General features: G+C 38.4%; 3 protein-coding genes across 3 annotated transcripts in view; 1 reads left to right on the plus strand and 2 right to left on the minus strand.

The window, feature by feature from the left end:
* On the minus strand, positions 1-13,040 carry slc2a8 (solute carrier family 2 member 8). The gene is made up of 10 exons (XM_063898112.1): positions 12,299-13,040; positions 10,971-11,133; positions 10,218-10,424; positions 8,891-8,990; positions 7,112-7,323; positions 6,842-6,991; positions 5,776-5,884; positions 4,183-4,356; positions 3,753-3,898; positions 1-1,303 (listed from the first exon to the last, which is right to left on the minus strand). Exons 1-10 carry the CDS (start codon positions 12,391-12,393, stop codon positions 1,157-1,159), a joined length of 1,503 nt encoding a protein of 500 aa, XP_063754182.1. The 5' UTR covers positions 12,394-13,040; the 3' UTR covers positions 1-1,156.
* LOC134874107 (tetratricopeptide repeat protein 16) overlaps positions 13,035-18,997 on the plus strand; it is a 15,092-nt gene continuing 9,129 nt past the window's right edge. Inside the window, exons 1-6 of the mRNA XM_063898111.1 lie at positions 13,035-13,262; positions 13,721-13,905; positions 14,059-14,149; positions 14,599-14,736; positions 16,007-16,107; positions 17,562-17,691. Of these exons, the coding sequence (XP_063754181.1) occupies positions 13,233-13,262; positions 13,721-13,905; positions 14,059-14,149; positions 14,599-14,736; positions 16,007-16,107; positions 17,562-17,691 (675 nt within the window). The 5' untranslated portion in view covers positions 13,035-13,232. The remainder of the gene's footprint in view (positions 13,263-13,720; positions 13,906-14,058; positions 14,150-14,598; positions 14,737-16,006; positions 16,108-17,561; positions 17,692-18,997) is intronic.
* Positions 17,873-18,997, minus strand: part of LOC134873941 (zinc finger MYM-type protein 1-like) — a 2,175-nt gene continuing 1,050 nt past the window's right edge. Inside the window, exon 2 of the mRNA XM_063897859.1 lies at positions 17,873-18,228. Within this exon, the coding sequence (XP_063753929.1) occupies positions 18,190-18,228 (39 nt within the window). The 3' untranslated portion in view covers positions 17,873-18,189. The remainder of the gene's footprint in view (positions 18,229-18,997) is intronic.

An 18,997-nucleotide genomic window follows, 5' to 3' on the forward strand; every position in this document is an offset into this window, starting at 1 on the left:
GAAAGTGTAAAACATTTAATTTACAAAAAAGAGCTGATTATTACAGAATTGACTGAAAACACAGAGTTCACAGTTTGCAGTGTTGTTGATAGATGTTTTGAAAACAGTTACAACAGTCAGACTCCAGTCACATAAAGCATTGGCCTCCTAAATCATCAGTGCACTAACGTTTCTGAAACCAGAGTCTGCTCAGATTGGTTAGCTGGCCGGCTCTGTTGCGATTGGTAAACCGCTTAGAGATGAGTTTAGTTTAGTCTCGCCTCACTTATATGTACAAAATATCAGAAAAAGCCTTCATTAAAAGTCAATACAGTTCAACCATAAACCACACCTTGCAAAACTGATCTCAGACAGAGGAATCATTTCAATAAAACCAACACATTATCTTAAAACTCCAAATTATGTAAAATTTGACACAATGTAGTACATCAAGACACCACATGTAGTACAAATCTGTTGAATGTAGTTAAAAAAACACCTTTAGAAAGCAATATGTAAAACATTGTAGAGCGGCCAACCTGTGCAAATGCGCCAAATCGGCCCAAAACACCTACATTAGGAGAAAAGCACTGCACTTTCAAAATCAATGTTAATATTAACATACTAATGTGCCAACACTCATGCAAATGAAGAAACATCTTTATCAATTTGACAACACATGCACAGCATTTGAAAATATTCACCAACTTCACACAACATACGCAGGGTTCCCTAAAATGGTGCAAAACTGAAACAATGCAAGAAATTGAAAACAAAAAGGAAGCAGCGTTTTTTTATTTGCAGTGTTTTGCATTTACTTTTAGTAAACGCTGCGCATGTTCCGTCAAGTCGGTGAATGTTTTCTAAATGCTGCGCATGTGTTGTCAAGTTGAATATGGTTCCACATTTGTGGTCGGGTGTTTTGGATCACTTTTGAAACTGCAACACGTTGCTCCTAATGGAAGTGTGTTGGGCAATATATCATACGTATATCAGTTGTTATAACAACTTTCCAATACATCCTTGAACAAAATCATTGTATGAATTTAACTTTGAATCTTACTGACTGAAAATTATTTTTTTAAATTCCCGCGCAGAGTCCCGAGGACCACTCAGTTCAGAAAGTTAAAGACATTTCAGTTTATGTCATGTGCAATGTCTTTCTGCAGGAGGGCCTTTATGGACCTGACGTCCCTCTGAAGATGGCTTCGATCTGCTCCAGTGTCTTGCCCTTTGTCTCTGGGATGAAGATGATGGTGAAGATGACATTGGCGGTGCACATGGAGGCGAACAGCCAGAAGGTTCCTGCACTGCTTAGAAGACTCTGCAAGAGGTCACAGTTAGATGCAGATGTTGGAAAGAGGCAAAGAGGAAGCTTGCATTGTTGCATAGTAGATACCAAAACAAGGGCTGCACAAGCAACCAAAACTGTATAGAAATTGCAAAATGTTAAATTATTACTGGAAATATTAAAAACAGAATTACCAAAGGACAAGATAATAAGGATAATTCCGAAGTAAAAAGAGGTGGAGTGCTTAATACAAAATATGGATATTGAAATCGAGTTTGAATTCTACACACTTAATTGAAAATCCTTGTTTGGTACAGATCCTGTTAAAAGCAAAAGATGATTTTATATTCTTTTTCAACCATAATGCGAATAATGTTTCAAAATAACTATTTCTTTCAGTATTGCAAATCATAACGCAACTGCAATATCAGTCCAAATAATCGCAATGATTTATATTTCTTTATCATGAAGCTCTAACCAAAACACATACTTTTTTATTGACGTTTATTTTGTAGGACCAATAGTTGAAAACCAAACCAAGATCATTTTACGTTGATATGAAACAGTAAAAATCAACAAATTCTCAAATTGGTTAAAGTGAAGCGAGGAAAATCAACAGCATGTACTCAGATGTTGTACTTAAGTAAAAATGTACCAAAATATACTTAAAGTAAAAGTAGTCATTGTTTGATTGGTCCATTTCAGAATAATATCTCTGATATGTTTTATAATTATTGATCATTAAAGTGTTCTCAGAGCTGGTAAAGGTGCAGCTAGTTTGAATGGCTTTGTATACTGCAGGGTAGCTGCTGGATTTACTGCAGGTGAACTAAAGTCTGATTTAAGGGCTGATTATATTTACCATCACTAATCCAGATCTGTAAAGTCACTAAAGGGATTACATAAATGTAGGTAAGTTATGTGTGCTAGCAACCCATAATCTGCACTATAGTATGAGGGGCCGTTAGGGACATTATTCAGAAATACCGTTCACATACACATGTGAAACACTCTCACAACTGAAACCAAAATCATTAACAAACATATATAAAAATCTCTCATAAACACATATCAAACGCTCTCACACATGTATGAAATCCAAAGTTATTCACCTACACATGTGAAGCGCTCTCATACTTGCGCGCGCGTTTCACATGTGTCATATGCGCGCGCACACGCACACGCACACGCACACGCACACACACACACACACTTTAGTATGTGGTGTGTGAGCAATTTCAGTTGAAAAGAAAGGCTTTTTAAAAGAACAGCGAAGAACCGCGAAAACAGTGATTTTCATGCTTCCGTCTACTCAGCAGCCTGCACAAAGCTTAATGGAGGCAGCAGCGTTGTTAAATAATATCCTGGCCTCAGCGGAGACTATTAGAACACTATCGAACGTGGCCACAACTGGGCCGCAACCGACTGTGGGAACAGCAAGTGGGGACACCCTGGACGATCAGCTATCGTCCCTCTTCCCGTACTGCGGCGGGCAACGGCCCACTATGTCCATGTGCCAAAGCAGTGTTGTGGTTGATATCGGGGTGCACAGTCTCTCTCTCTCCTAAGGGAAGCTGTATTATTTAACAACGCTGCTGCCTCCGTTAAGCTTTGTGCAGGCTGCTGAGCAGACATGATGGAACAAGCAAACGGACGGATGAAAAATACTGTTTTCGCTGTTCTTTTAAAAAGCCTTTCTTTTCAACTGAAACCCCTCTCACACAACATACTGAAACCCCTCTCACACAACATACTGAAATCCCTCTCACACAACATACTGAAATCCCTCTCACACAACATACTGAAATCCCTCTCACACAACATACTGAAATCCCTCTCACACAACATACTGAAATCCCTCTCACACAACATACTGAAATCGCATTTCGTGTGTGTGTGTGTGTCTCCGTTTCACATGTGTGTATGAGAGCATTTCACATGTATATGTGAATAACTTTGGATTTCTTATGTGTGTGAGAGCGTATTATATGTGTTTATGAGAGATTTTTACATGTTTGTAAATGATTTTGGTTTCAGTTGTGTGTGTGAGAGTGTTTCACATGTGTATGTGAACGGTATTTCTGAATAATGTCCCTAACGGCCCTTCATACTAAATACTCATGATTACAAAAACTCCAAAAATAAAATACAGCTCAGGAAAAAATGAAGAGACCACTCCAATTTTTTCATAAATCTTTATCTCTACATGTATGGCAGCCATTGCAGCTTCTGTTGAATTCCAACACAGATAACTGTTGTCAGTAGTTTATAGGATACAATAAAATAAAATAAAAAATGTAACTCAAAGAAATACCTAGAAATAGTAAAACCAGAGAAACTGATAATGCTGAAGTGGTCTCTTCATTTTTTCCAGAGCTGTATATATCTTTAACCATTCTATTGGGCTTCCAATTACAAACATAAAATGTCCCAAAAATCTATTTTGAAAACCACTTGAAATAGAGTGCTGTTGATCACTCACCATCATGTCTTGGAAGTTTTTAGTGATGATGAAAGCCATGCTCCAGTTGGTGAGGACGCACACAGCGCTGGCCACCCCCCTAACTTTGTAAGGGAAAATCTCCGACATGATCAGCCACGGGATGGGACCCCAACCGAGAGCAAAACCTGAAAACAGCAGCGATTATTAAAGTCGTGCAACCTGTGGAGGCACACAGACCAGTATATATGTCTAAAATATTCCCAGTTGGGGTCCCTTTGAATACTTTAGATTCAGTAAGGTTTGAATGCTTGACTTTAAATTGTAGAGGAGTATTTTCACAGTATGGTATTATTACTATTACTCAAGTAAAGAATGTGATTACCACCCTGAAAATTACGTATCCCCAAGATATTGAATCCGGGGCCTTTTACGCCGGGGCCCGGTTTGGGTCAGGGAGTCAGGATCTCACCTGTGATGAAGATGGCCAAGCTGGCCAGGGCAAGCCAGGCCAGCTCAGCATTGGGCTCCTCACCCGCCTGGCTCTGGATGTCAAGCACCAAGACTGACAGTGTGGGGGGGTGGTTTTTAGACATCAGGTAGAAGTAAACCCCAAACGCTGTGGTGCTGATCGCCATGGCAACACCTCGATTATCAATGAGAAACAAGCAAAATCTGTTATGATCTTTTAGTAAACTGAGCCCTGCAGATAATATTTAAAACCCTGTTCCTCACCCACACACTCACTTGTTATCGGACCTTTTGATGGTTTTGAATCTCTTGAGTTTCTTAGGACTTTGGTATGGGTCTGTATTTTGATCTTTTTTAAGCTATCCCATTATCTGTTTAAAAGTTCACTTTTCTATTTTGATAGATGAGTATTTTTAAATATTCGTTTGCCTGTCATTCAAATCTAATTTTGTTCATTTGTGATACAACCTACACTACACGTTTCTCTATCATTTTAGTTTTTCAAAAGTCACGACACATTTTATTATAATCTGATGCATTTAGTAAAAAAAAAACCAATTCAGTTTCAGTGGCTATTAAAACTTTCCTGAAATATATCAATACATGTATGGTGTTACTGGCTAAAATGAATGTCTTTATTCATAATAATTGTTTACTTATCACCCCTTAAAAATGTTGATGTTATGCATTCGAGCATGAATTATTATCATTGTGATTATAATGTCTTTATTTGAAAAAGGACCATGCATACAAAACGTTAACCTCAATGACAGAAACATTGTTGTGTGCCAGATTAAAGCTAAACGCTCATTTCCATCTGCAGTCCCTTGGCAGGTACACACACATAACGATCAACCTCATTAACGTTTTTGATCATTTGTCTATACACACTAAGCTGTGTATACCTGGTTTGTTTTGATATAAAATACGTCATCAACGTTTTTTTTAGGATTGACCGTGTTGTCAGCATATATACCACATCCTCACAAACTGATGGGAATTCATTAATGCATATGCTGAACAACAGTGGTCCCAAAATTGGGCCTTGTAGCACTCCCACTGATCATGGTTTACTTGCCTACACTTTATTATTTATATGATCCAGATAAATAGGATCGTACCCGTTTTAGTGTGCTAACCAATGCTTTATGAAGGTCAAGAATCATAAGGTCTAAAAATGTTTTGAGAAAGAATCCATGTTGCTTATAGTTATTCTTTGGATATGGAAACATATATTATTATTACATCTTAAAAACAAAATGCAACCCCAGCTTTCGGCCCTGCAATATACAATACTGTTTTTCAGAATGTGGGAAAATGCATGACATATTGCTTCCATTTGTTATTATCAAAATTGGATTTTACTACATAATGTTACTAGAACAAACATTCTTTCCTCCATGCAGGGAGGGTGTATTACAGTGCTGTCATATACAGCTCCGGAAAAAATTAAGAGACCACTCCAAAAAGAAATGTGGTCAGTAGTGTCAGTAGAACACAATAATAATGTTTAAAAAATCCTTACTCAAAGACATGTCTATAAATATAAAACAAGAGAAAAATGATAATGCTGAAGTGGTCAGATTGAAAATACCTGAGATGATGAGAAGAATTTTCCTTCCAGCTCTGTCCATGATCAGCGCGGCCACTCCCGTAAAGACGACCTGAATCAGACCCACGATCACTGACGCCAGGTCACTCTCCTAGAAACAACAAACACATTTACATTGATGCTTTCAACAACACGTACATCATACATGGTCTGACAACAATTTCATGTACCAACAAATCAAAAGTATTCATGATTGAAATTTACTTGAATTACTTTTTTAAAATTTATTTAGATTTAGTTGTAATAAATACTTTTTGTCGTATATTGTTTTAATTTATAATCAGAAACAATATTTTAATATTACACTCATTTTCACGTTTAATAATACTATTTTGTGCTTTTACTGGGACATGTCTCCATGCTATAATGTTCAAAAAGCTCTTTATTTTTCTCATACTGCCTGTGCTGCAGCACCTCTTTTCACCCTCTGTCTGAAAACAGAGACCCCAAAAGTAAAATAGGGCCCCTTTAAACATATCATCAAATTCTGACCGGGAAAAAAAACCGACACTCTCAAAGTCCAATGTGGAACTATTTCTGGAAAAAAACACCAACAATGATTTCAACTATTTTTCTTTACCTAGCACATAGCTATCAATCCTTATTTTCTCATGGCGACAGAGGGCAGAACAGAAACCGAAAAATATGAAAGGAAAAGACAACATTGATGGCTTCGGACAGTAATTGTGGAACATATTTGTTATTCCATACCTCAGCAGAACTAATACACCACTGTAGATATGGTAATAAACATGTTATATGTAGTACAGTGTGCACATTGTTACTTTAACTTCTCAGGTTGATAAAACTATTCATATTTTTTATTTTATTGTATCTTTTAGTGTCCATTTTATTTGCATTTGTAATGTTTGGATAAATATCTTTGCACAATTTATAGTTTAATACTTCTTATGTCTATATAAATAGTTTATTCCATTTTTCTTTTATTGGCTAACTGTCACAAAACCCAATTGGCCGCGAGACAAACATTTGATTTATTATTTGTGATTTATCCGATGGAATAAATCACAAATAAATTCCTCCTCACCTTAAAATGTGCCTGTTCAAATATGTTCTCCGCGTAGAACATGATGGCGTTGATTCCTGTCATCTGCTGAAATATCATCAACATGATCCCAATCATCAGAGGCTTGTAGACTCCAGGGTCTTTCAGGTCGGACATTTGGAATCTAGAGTCCTGAGAGGATATCACACATTTTGGCTTTAGGAAACCATCAGTGACACATTTCATTCATAAATGTTATTCATGGATAAACCAAGAATTTTTGTAAAAACTCTCCAAAATCCACAGACTCACTTCCTCATTACAGGCGTCCTCTATGCGGGCGCACTCCCATTCGACGGGGGCGTCTGGACCTCGCAGGAAACGCAGCGCCTCCTCGGCCTCCCGCCTCTTGCCCTGTGACAGAAGGAAGCGGGGCGTCTCTGGCATGAAGCACATGCACACCATCAGCAGCGTAGGCGGGATGGAGCTGCAGATTGCCAGCCAACGCCAGTCTAGGTAAAGACCTGCAAGACGAGGTCATACAGCTCAGAAAATAGTGGTGCAGGAATGAGTGTTATAACACAGAAATGAGTTAGCATTCTAACACTTCCAGTTAGCTACTTTGAACATTTTTCGAACGTGTTTTTGAGTGAAGGCCTGGAATATGTCTACACAAGCTGAAGGGATTTTAAAATGTTGTTGTACAATATAAAATACATCAGTACATACCTCACTTGTGAATGTCTGAAGCTTTTATGTGTCATATAAACAACAGTTTCTAGAAGCAGTTGCTTAATTAAACTAGTAACAGAATCGTGCAAAAGAAATTAGCCTTAAGCTTAGCAGGGGAGATGCGAAGCCATGCAACCCTGATGTAGTTTGTTTATAATGTTAGATTTAACTTCTGGTGTTTAAATTTACACTTTGAAAATATTTAAAGTACTATTCATTTGTGACATTACTCTGCTGAACAAAATACACGACTAAAAGTCGTCACTCCGAACGTTAGCTGCCTTTAGCTTGCGCATCTGTGCGACATTGCAGTTTGTATATAGCCTAGCGTTACATTCGTACTTACGATAATCGCATTTACGCTTGAAGATCTGAAAACTTAGGTCAATATGTACAGTTTATCCTGCTGAGCAATACGTGTAAGTGTAAACGTGTGTTTGTCAAAGAGCTAGTTCTTGTTATATTCAAAAACCCAATGGAAAAATCATTAAACTTTTTGTTGAGGTAGCCCTTGCGATGCTAACTTCTGGGTTTTTTGCAGCCAATGTTGGCTATGGAAAAGATATTATCTCCTACCAGAAGGGACTTTATTTGCCTGAATTTCTTTTTTTCAAATCTTTCCTTCTTGTCTGTATTAGAATTAGGTTTTTTTCCCTCAGTTGTGCCCTAACATGCCAGGTCCTGATCTGTGCATGAAAGACTGAAGGACAAAGAGGAGCCTTGTCCAGTCAAGGTTTTCTCACTCATCTGCTGCATCCAAAAGTATATTTGCATGCAGATCTGATTGTTCCGCTGGCTTTTCAACAACGGCCACAGTGTTCACCTTTGTGCTGAACAGCAGCTGACGTAATATATACATGTCCTCTCATAGGAGACAACCCATGTCACGGGACACACCATCTTCTATTGGGTAAACGTGAATGGCATGCGGCTAACAAGATTAGGGAGAGCCAGGTCAGTGGGGCTGTAGAAGAGGCAGCACAGGACTCTGATCATATTTGAGGATGATGACATCACATGATGTCCCGCAACCTTTGAACCAGACGTTTGAATAGCAACATCAGGAAAAAAACCACTGGTGAGCGGTTTTACATTTGGTGTTTAAAAGAGATAATGAATACAGCTAATAACCAGACGGAGCGAAGATATAACACATTTTGAGATAAGATTTGTACCTCTGTATTGTGCAGCTACTGTCGTACGCTGGAAGTTACAACATGGGAAACTCAATGATTTACAGCTTGTAAACTGTGACCTTGTGCGACTTGTGTTTCTTCAGCAAGTTTAAACCTCCTGGTGTCAGACTTTATTAAATGAGATTGAAGGACTCCATAAAGACACACAGCTGAGTAGACATACCTGCGAGATACACTCCCATGATGCCGAGCACCACCATGAGCTGCACACAGGAGCCTAAAGTCCCGCGTACCCGCTCATGGGCCATCTCAGAGATATAAAGCTGTATGAAGATAACAACAGAACAACAGAGAACGCTCAGTGATATTCTAAACTTTTATCCACATAACACTTTGTCAAGCATTGCCAAACTTGGATTAAAGATATTAAATAATACACAAACTATTTTGATTACTGAGCTGAGTATAAGATAAAAAATGAGTTGCAGTCATAGCCACAAATCATGTTTTTTTGGTTTATTAATGATTAAGATGCAGTTTACTTATTTATTGATTCATTATTGTTTGTACAAAAACAAAATGCAGATCCAAAGTAATCATATCAAAATGCTAGTTCTGTCGTTTAATAGAACAATTAACAATAATGTAAAATAGAAAACCTAGCTCTGTATTTATGAGGCTAAAAGCAGAGTGTGTGTGTGTGTGTGTGTGTGTGTGTGTGTGTGTGTGTGTGTGTGTGTGTGTGTGTGTGTGTGTGTGTGTGTGTGTGTGTGTGTGTGTAATTTTGCTTTATAAATAACTCAATATTTACCAAATGTATTAACGGTTTCCATTTCATTTTCTGTAAATTAATTGTCTTAAATAATGTTTAATTTGACTTGGAAAATATGTGCAAGAGACACATTAAAAAATGATCTCAGATGTTGCTGTTTTATAAATATGGAAGTATACAAACGCAAACAGATATATCCACAGACAAACCTGTAATGCTAAAAAGGATAGCACATGTATTAGTACCCTATCTTTATATCTGTTGTTAAGGTAGTAAGTCTATGTCTATAAGTGTATTCTTACTGTACATTTTCTATTTATAGATGTATATTTTTCTACTGTTAATACAGATATGTTTACATAGACATGTCAGTCTGTGCTTTTAAATTGGGAGTTTTATATTGCTTTACGTCACGTATGAGAGTTTTCACTCTGTGGCTTTAAGTATGGTTTTTATTGTCCTGTGTTTCACATTTGTTTTATGTCCTTTCTGTTTGTTTGTTTGTTTATATATAATTTATTGATGTACAGCACTTTGGTAAACTCTGGAGAAAATCATTTATACTGTTTCAGGCAGCTGAATGTTCTTGCTAAGTAGCCATTAGCTTACTTTTCCTCTGTAGAGCATGGGAAGAAACAACTGTTCTCTTAAAACAATAATTCAATTAGTTGATTAACATTGATTGACTCCAGCTTCTTCGAACATGTGCTCTTTTTCTGTTCTCAAAATGTTTAACCAATTCCTTTAGGTGCTGGAAAGATGTGCAGGTGCTACTTACCGGGACCACCAGTGATGTGACCCCGCTGGCGAGGCCGGTGAGCACTCTGCCGATGTACAGCATCCACACGTTCTGTGCTGCGATGATCATAGTGAATCCAAAGACGAACGGCAGCGAGCAAAACATCAGACTGAGCTTCCGACCGATCTTCTCCACCATCCATCCGCCCAGCAGGCCGCCGGCCGCCGCCCCCACCGTCACTATGGACTGAGAAATAAACAACAGTGAGCCTTGAGGGAATATATAGCGTCTTATTGACAGGTAAAATTTTAGAAGTAAAATATTGTTGGAAATCTGCTCTTTCTGCTGACTAGCTTTTTTCTCTCCAAACTTTTCACTCATGATTATTTATGGTACTTATTGTGGTTTATTGAAGGTTTATATATATATTTGCATCATTTCCTGAAGCTGCAGTGCGTTTCAAGTGTTTTGGGCCGTTGTAACGTGTTGACCTCTGTCGGCCACCGTGGGTTTACACACCAATACGTACACAACAATAGGAATTGTACACACGCATTAACCAAAAATATACATAAACTTAACTAAAATGCTTGATTACTTACTTAACTTTAATTGCATTAGACGTCTGATACATTAGAACTTTTCTGTTTCTTTATATCGCTACCATGTTTTGAACCCAAGTGATCCCATGAGATGTGTATAGACAACATGTGACATAAGACTGCATATGTTAACAAATACTTCTTCTAAAAGCTGTTCTGCTTTGAGCCATGTGATATGGTAACATCCTACCCCAAACCAGGAGGCCTGGTTAGCATTTAGCCGCAGCCGAGGGTCACTGATACTGGTAAGTTCTGGGATGGCAGGGGAGCTGTATCCCAACACGAATCCGAAGCTCATGGGACCCAGAACAGACGCAAACGTTGCCAAGTACAGATTCCTGTTTTTCACTTTACTGTGGAGAGAAAGATGGATAGAAGATCAAGGACAAAGGTCAGTGTGTCAAGGAGAGCTCAGATGCTTATATATGGAGGTTTGCACATCACAATGTCTGAGGTTAAAATGCAATAGTGTTCATTTTTTGTTATTTAAAAAAATGAAAGTAATGTGATTTTTATTCCCTCTCTTTTCAAATTTTTAAAATATTAAACAAGAACATTCTTTATTTTGTTAGCATATAAGCACATCAATACTATGATAGGAAAGCATTTGGAGTATGTCAGTTGAAAATCATACTGCTTCAGGCGGCTGCACTTTCTTGCTGACTAGCCATTAGCTTAGCATGGATGGGAAGAAACAACAGTGAAACAACTGTTTTGCTAAAACAGTTATTCAATTAATTGATTAACATTGTTTGACCCTGGCTTCTCCGAAGATGTGCTCTTTTTCTGTGCTCGGTGCTGGATTGATTATGGACCAACAAAACGAATAACACCGTTGTGAACATTTTTCCACTCTTTACTGACATTTTGCTGGCTAAAAAGAAATGGGTGGCAGTAGATAAACACACAAGTTCCCGTATGCCGCTGTCTTAAAGTGATTCACCATGCAAACAACATCACAAAGAGAACAAGAGGCTCTTCTTCCTCCAGGCTAAGGAGGTTAAACATACTACCCTTATTATTTGCCATTTAAGCTGTTTTTGCCTTTACTTGTCTAATTTATGTTGTACATAGGGTATAATAAAGGACGATTGTTGCGCTAAAGCCCAAGATTTTAACCACCAACGACTGCTTCTCTGTAAATGTGGAGCACATGATAGGAATGAAGAACTTGAACAATTACCTCCCTGGTCCATGGTAAAGCATCTTCAATAACGTCTAAATGGTAGTGGAACAACAATGATTTAAGACTTGGTGTTAACTGATAGACTAGGCACATTTTGTCAAGAAACTTGTAACAATTGTATACTGTTTGGTATTCAATTAAAACGAATGGATCCTTTGAATGATGAACATTGCATTCAATCGGTTTAATACACAGCATTTTGCCTTATAGTATAGACGGGTGTCATAAGCTGATACATGTGAGACCTCAGTAATGGTGCTTTAAAAATCAATCTTTGGTTGAAATAACAGACTACAGTCAGCTCTTTACTGTGTATCTTTGTGTTAACTAACCTCAGATAAGCATCTTGCTCAGACATGAGTCCTGTAAGGTCCTCATCGCCACCCTCCGCATCCAGCAGCCTTCTGCTCTCGTTCTGGGTGTCCATACTGACGGCAGTAAAGTTTCTATTGGGGTCTTCTTGTTCACCTTTTTCATGGATCGCAGGTTAGGCAAAAACCTGTGGTCTACTTGTGTGTAAAAAAAAAAGTTGTGCAGACACACAAGCGAAAAGACGTCTATAATACAATATATCAGGTCATCGTGAAGTATTCATCGGATATTTCAGCAAAGTTCGTCGCCAACATGATCAGAAATGTTTCTTGCTTCCTCCACCGGTGTCAGCCAACTAGCTTTGTCAACATTTCAGTCAGCTGATCACCATTTGTGCCTGCTGTTTCCCGTTTTCAAAATAAAAGTATGTTAGCTGTTTAGCTGTATGTTTAGCTGTGACACTGTCACACGCGCTCAACCAAATGACCGTCTTATAACATTATCTTCATTGTCAAACGTTTTAGAAACTAAAATGCCAGAAAAAAGCCATTTTGCATTCATTCTTTTCATAGAGTGTTAGCTAAAGCTAGTTGCAGGCTAAACGTTTAGTTGCTAAGTAAAGCCATAACGTTATACGCTAACTTTGTCTAATATACGACACGTTATATCGTTTCTACAAACAAGTACAAACATTAAATATGCATACTTTTGACGCTACACTAGCATAGTACCTCCATAATACGTGCATCAGCAGTCTTGAAACGTTACCGGAAGTGACGGGAATGGGAGGCTACCCTGTGTTTAGAAAATAAAAGTCTTTCCTAGACCGCGGAGTGGTATGGCGGTTTCCATAGTGACAACCAGATTCAACATTTCATGACAGCTTGAAATAAGCAGAGCAAAAGAAACGGAACTAATGTTTAACAGCTTATATCAGCTATTTGGAAACACACAATGGACACTTTAGAGAAAAAGGACCAGATGGTAAACAAATATTTGTAGAAAAGTTCTTAGCCGGAAGTTACAACTACTTTTATCTTATAGCAGTGTTCGGTAAAATAGTTTGAGCAAAGTAGCCCAATATTGACTTAAGCAAAGTATTCGCATTGTATTGAACATTTTGAACACACAGAACGATAAAGTGGGAGTTGACCACGTTCAATAGTACCAGAATGAAGCAAGTTTTAACTCCATAACTAGAAAAGACTCAATTTAGCACTTTTGTTGACAATAGTGAATGGGAATGTCTCTTCATCAACGGCAAGTCGTCCATCTCTGGAGGAACAACTGAAATATTAACTTAGTAATGTTTGAACATAAAGATGTTTTGTAAATGTACTTAGTAAATTAAGTCTATTGTCAGTAAGTCTATCCTTCATTGTTTTGTAGGTTTCATCCCTTTGAAAGAAAATATTATTATTTGTTTTATTTATTATCCCCAGCATGCAGAGGTGCCAGGTTTATTTACCAAAGCTGTGTCAGATGAGACGGTGGAAGAAGCCAGGAGAAAAAGCACCTTGAAGAAGTGTTTTCGCTCCAGTATCATTTTTCTGGAACCAGGAGAGAAACAGCCTCAAAGACCAGATCTACAGGCGAGCCTAATTATCCAGAGCAAGGCCGCAGAGCAGTGAGAAACATTCATTAAATACACATTTTTCAGAAGTAAATACAATATTTCTACTTTAGCATCACTAACAACTATTGTAATGTATCCTGGAACATAACATTGAGTGTTTGCCTTTTCAGTGTTTAATTATGCTTATATTGTTTTTCTTTGCAGTTACACAAATGGAAAAGTGGCAATGGCAAAGTCCCAGTTTGAGAAGGCTGTGAACTGCTTTTCCAAAGTCATCACACTGCAGCCAGAAAAGGTGCTGAACTTAATAGGACACAAAGCTATCCATGTTAAAATGTACTGTATGTTTTAAAAGGTTACAACACGATTTGTAGGTAGTTATTGCCCTGATTATAGTAATAGTAGCCCACCTGTCATATTCTAATTGGTTAACTAACTACTTCTCAGATGTCCCACCCCTTAGCCTATCATGTACAATGTGTTGGAGCGCTAGCCAATAGAAGAGGGGGTCCCATGGCGTTTTATATATACACAACACATGACCGGAAAGGGTAACCCCCCTCTTCTCAAAATAGATCCCCTCTAAAGCAAATATTGCGTTACCTGTAACCTCACTGTTCTTTACTTTCTTGGTATTTAGCTTTTATCTGCTGCTGTGAGTTGCAATAAGTTCCAGGTTTTTGTGTTTTAAGATACACTGTTGGATTTTGTTCCAACTTAATAACCTTTTGTTGTGTGTTTTAGACTCGCCTGTATGTGAGCCAGGCGGAGGCCTACCTGCAGCTGTGTGACTTCCAGTCAGCAGCAGCCTGTTATAAACGGGCTTCTCTGCTGGAGCCCGGTGAATTCAGGGACCGCCTGGCCTTCATTTTTTATCTCCAGGTCACTACAGCACTCCTTTGTTCTGGCTGGAATTTATTTTTACTCTTACATGTACACTTTTAAATCAGAGGTGGCAAGTTACACAGCTTTTTAACCATGACAGAAGACACCTTTCTAAAGCAAACATAACATTGATTAACCAATCACTTAAAGAGGATGGCAGTTGCGATGATGAGGTGCATTAACAAAAGTAAAATCATTGTAAAATGTTGTTTATGGACAACATAAGACAAAAAGCCTTTTCAATTATAACCCATAAATGTAACAATTCAACATATTTAACCAGTTCATTATATTGACCAATCAGTAGCAGAACATTCAACAAGGGAGTTTCACAGATGAGTTTAGGCAAAAAAAAAAAAGAAAAAATGAAACCATGTAATACTACAGACATAAAAACCTATTTCTGTGATGCTAAAACAATACACATGATAAATACATATCGCCTAGAAGCTGTCAGATGATATGATGATGTGCTTTTAACATGATTAATTACATTATTTGGTCTAAATACATCTATTTTATGTACCAGGTAATTTTATTGACCAACACTGAGCAGAAAAGTAAACAAAAGAAAATACAGTTTGATGGATGAGTTTACGCTGAATTAAAAATGAAATCACATATCATGTAAAGCTTGAAACCATGTAACGTTTTGGGGTTAACAAACACAGGTGAGTTTGGACAAAAGAAAAGGACATTTTTGACTACATTTTAGCAAAAAAAGTCAAGCTACTTGCTTTAAGGCAGGGGTGTCCAAACTTTTTTCACCGAGGGCCACATACCGAAAAATATACGGAGAGCTGGGCCACTTATAGAGGTGAATATTGCCTCATAAGTTAAGTTATAAGTTAGTAAAACAAATTAAAATGTAGGTGAATAATGCGCAATACTTGAAAATGCTTTAAGGAAAAAACAGCCTACATCCCCTCTGTCTTTAGGGTTTCATTTATTTTGTTGGTAGCTCATTCCTTAAAACAGAAGCATCAGATTAAGAGTAAATATGAAGGTTAAATTTCAAGCTTGTTATAGAAATACGTTTTTTTAAAAAATGTATTAACTAAGATTTGTGAAAAATTGGGCTCATTAACACAAGAATACTGTGCAATATATGTTAACATATATATGAGAAGTACAACATAAGGCAAGCAAAAGTTTAATGCAGACTATTTACATGCACTAAAAGCTATATATATCTCACTTGGGGAGAACCCCAAAAAGTGTAATAGGGCCCCTTTAAATGCTGATCTTCCTGTGTCTTTGTCTTCAGGGCCAGTGCTTGTTTGACAGAGGCCTTTTCCTGGAGGCTCTGGAGGCTTTTAGCAAAGCTGCTGAGCTGAAGCCCGGCTGCAGGGCCTACGAGGTCAGAAGGTCAGCAGCCTGCGTTAAAAGACCTTGAATACCGTAGTGCTTAGGTTTTTCACAATTATCTATTATATCATGTTTTTATTTTATTATGGTTAACCTACACTACCACACAGATAAATGCTCTAACTCCTGACTCCACGTTACCACCAAAAATGTGTTGCCAGGACATTACCTGGTTACCTCTCTGCATACATACAAAAAGAAAATACATTTTTATCTAACTTGACCTCCACTAGTCTTCGTCGGCTTTCCTGGGCACACCAGGGGCCAGGGTTACCGCTCAGAAAATAAAAAAGTGGTGCTGGTCTCTCCAGCAACCGCAGGCTATATAAACCAGGCAAGTCCAAAAAATGAAATGTTCTACATGTGGAAACATTAGCACAAACCTGCTACACAATTGAAGCAAAATGCTAGGGGTATGAGAAAGACAAACAAATGAGGAACTCACCAACTCCAAAACGAGCTACGGACGAGCCCCCATTATGTTACGACTGGCTCGAAGCCGCAACACAATGAGGGGCAAACACAAGTTTATAGTCAATTAACAAAAGACTTTATTGAGATAACACAGCCACAGCCACATGCCACGTGGAGGGGGGGAGAGGAAGAGGGAGACGGCAGCCTTCCTCAGGCCTTGGTTAGTGGATGGAGATCACCTGAGGGAGAGGCTGCACCTGCAGGGAGACAATCGAACAGACATACTGGCACCTAACACATATTACATAAGGTATACGTAGAAGCATACAGAAGTAAATCTTCAAGTATGACAAAAACAGGGTTGGGAGGGTTACTCTAAAAGTGTATTCAATTTAATAACAAGTAATGTGTAATAAAATGTAACCTAATCACCATATGAAAGTAATGATTACCTTTCGTTGCTTTTGGATAACTTCATAAATCACTACAAGGTAAAACAATTATTAATATGATTTCTTTTACGTAATTGTGTTATGTAAGAATCGAATTGTGAAGCTAAGCCTTTAGCTGCTTTTGTGCACATTCACCTATCAATAATATCTGCCCTTGACTGAAGTGATGAGTGAATGAATGAGAGCACATGTGCTTCCATCTTTATTTAAAATGTATTGTAACATTGTATTCCCATTGGTAATCCCTATTTTTTAAATGTACTAATAATCGGATTCCCTATTATTTATGCAACTCAAAGGGAATAAGGTTACATTTTTTGTTTCCTGATTACGTAACCCAGTTACATGTCATCTGTTACTCCTCAAGCCTGGTCAGAAGATATTGTATACACATATAGATATAAATTAGAGTAGCTGGGGTTTAAGATTTTCTTTCCCAAAAATGCGCTGTAGCTTATCCCAATATAGCCTTTAAACCTTAAAGTGAATATACTATGACTTAGAAAACAGAGACCAAACATGTCAATATTCAAATTTCAGATGTTAAATTAACATCTACATGATGATTTTTCTGTTCTTCAATCCCAGCCTGGCCTGCCTGTCAGCTGTAGGTCGGCACAGCGACTGTCTGGAGCTGGTCAACGGCTGGATTCTGTCAGATGGTCCCAGCTCAGACCTCTATGTCCTCAGAGCCCGACTGCACAAACGACTCAAGCAGGTTCGTTATATAACAGCAGCTACATTTCACTTCTCAGGCAGTTGGGCTGCATGATTTTGAAAAAAATAACTAATTGACTTGCACAGTGGCGGTCTTAGCAATTTGGGGGCCCAAGGCGAATTTAGCTAGGGGGGCCCTCAACATTAATATGCGAGAAATAAGTTTCAGATATCACACCATCGTATGTCAAAATGCGAAGTATTTATTGAACAAAATTAGTTAAAAAAGGAAATAGGCAAAGTTTGTGTACGTGCATGTGTGAGAGAAAGAGAGAGAATGAGTATGTGAGAGAGAGGTGTGTGTGTGTGTGTGTGTGTGTGTGTGTGTGTGTGTGTGTGTGTGTGTGAGTGAGTGAGTGAGAATGCATGTGTATGAGAGGGAACATATGTGGGAGTGAAAGAGAGAGAGAGAAAGGGTATGTGACTGAATGAGGAGAGATTGAGTAGAGTGTGTGTGTGTGTGTGTGTGTGTGTGTGTATGTGTGTGGGGCACCGGTTTTCATGCATCAGGGTCGGGGATGTGTACATCTGTAGAAATCTAGAACAGAAAAGAATAAATGCAAACACATTACCAGTTAACACATTTTGTAATATGATACATAGTATGCACAACCATTCAATTTGCTTGAGATGATAATGATTAATTATCAAGCAGGGTTCAAGTAGTCACAGGAATGCACTGCAAAATCATTACCTCACTTCTTGTCCCTGTCTCTGTGCTGTCCTCCTCTCTCTCCTTCTGCCTCTCTGTTTCTATACCTCTTCTGCTTCTCTCTCAGTGGTATGTCCATGTGTCTCAAGCTTACTGTCACTATCTTCCTGCTTCTTTTGTCCTGTTTATTTCTCTTCTTATGAACACTGAACAGGTGGCAGTTTTTTCTTAAACAAATCTGACCTTTCTCACTTTGGCCTCTGCGAATAGGGTTATAACTGCATCCATGTCAAGGGACTGTTGGACCTCATGCTCTATTGAGATTGTGGCAAGGGCAGACAGCCTATCCTGGGCCATTGTAGACCGCATGTATGTTTTCAGGCGTTTCAGGGTGGAGAAGCTTCTCTCACCTGAAGCCACCGTCACAGGGAGAGTAAGGAGATGTCGTAAGGCTATGCTGGCGTTTGGGTAAATGTCTAAGACATTCTCCTTGTAGATGTGGTCTAACATTTGAAGTGGAGAGGTGATGTGTGGAGGGAAGGACTGGACAGCTCCTTTGAGCTCCATCTTCAGGTCGTCTCCATCTACATCTCCTATCACTTCCTCCAGCTTTCGGCAGCAACCATCCAGTTTCCCTGTCTGAATAGTGCCTCTT

This window comes from Eleginops maclovinus, chromosome 12 (assembly GCF_036324505.1).
Source record: "Eleginops maclovinus isolate JMC-PN-2008 ecotype Puerto Natales chromosome 12, JC_Emac_rtc_rv5, whole genome shotgun sequence".
NCBI classification, from domain to species: Eukaryota; Metazoa; Chordata; class Actinopteri; order Perciformes; family Eleginopidae; genus Eleginops; species Eleginops maclovinus.

Coding starts and splice junctions, on each gene's coding strand:
- slc2a8 (XM_063898112.1), bottom strand. CDS start 12,393: ATGGACACCCAGAACGAGAGCAGAAGGCTGCTGGATGCGGAGGGTGGC. Junction 8,991..10,217: donor TCACATCACTGGTGGTCCCG/GTAAGTAGCACC, acceptor ATCTTCATACAG/CTTTATATCTCTGAGATGGC. Junction 1,304..3,752: donor AAAACTTCCAAGACATGATG/GTGAGTGATCAA, acceptor GACCTCTTGCAG/AGTCTTCTAAGCAGTGCAGG.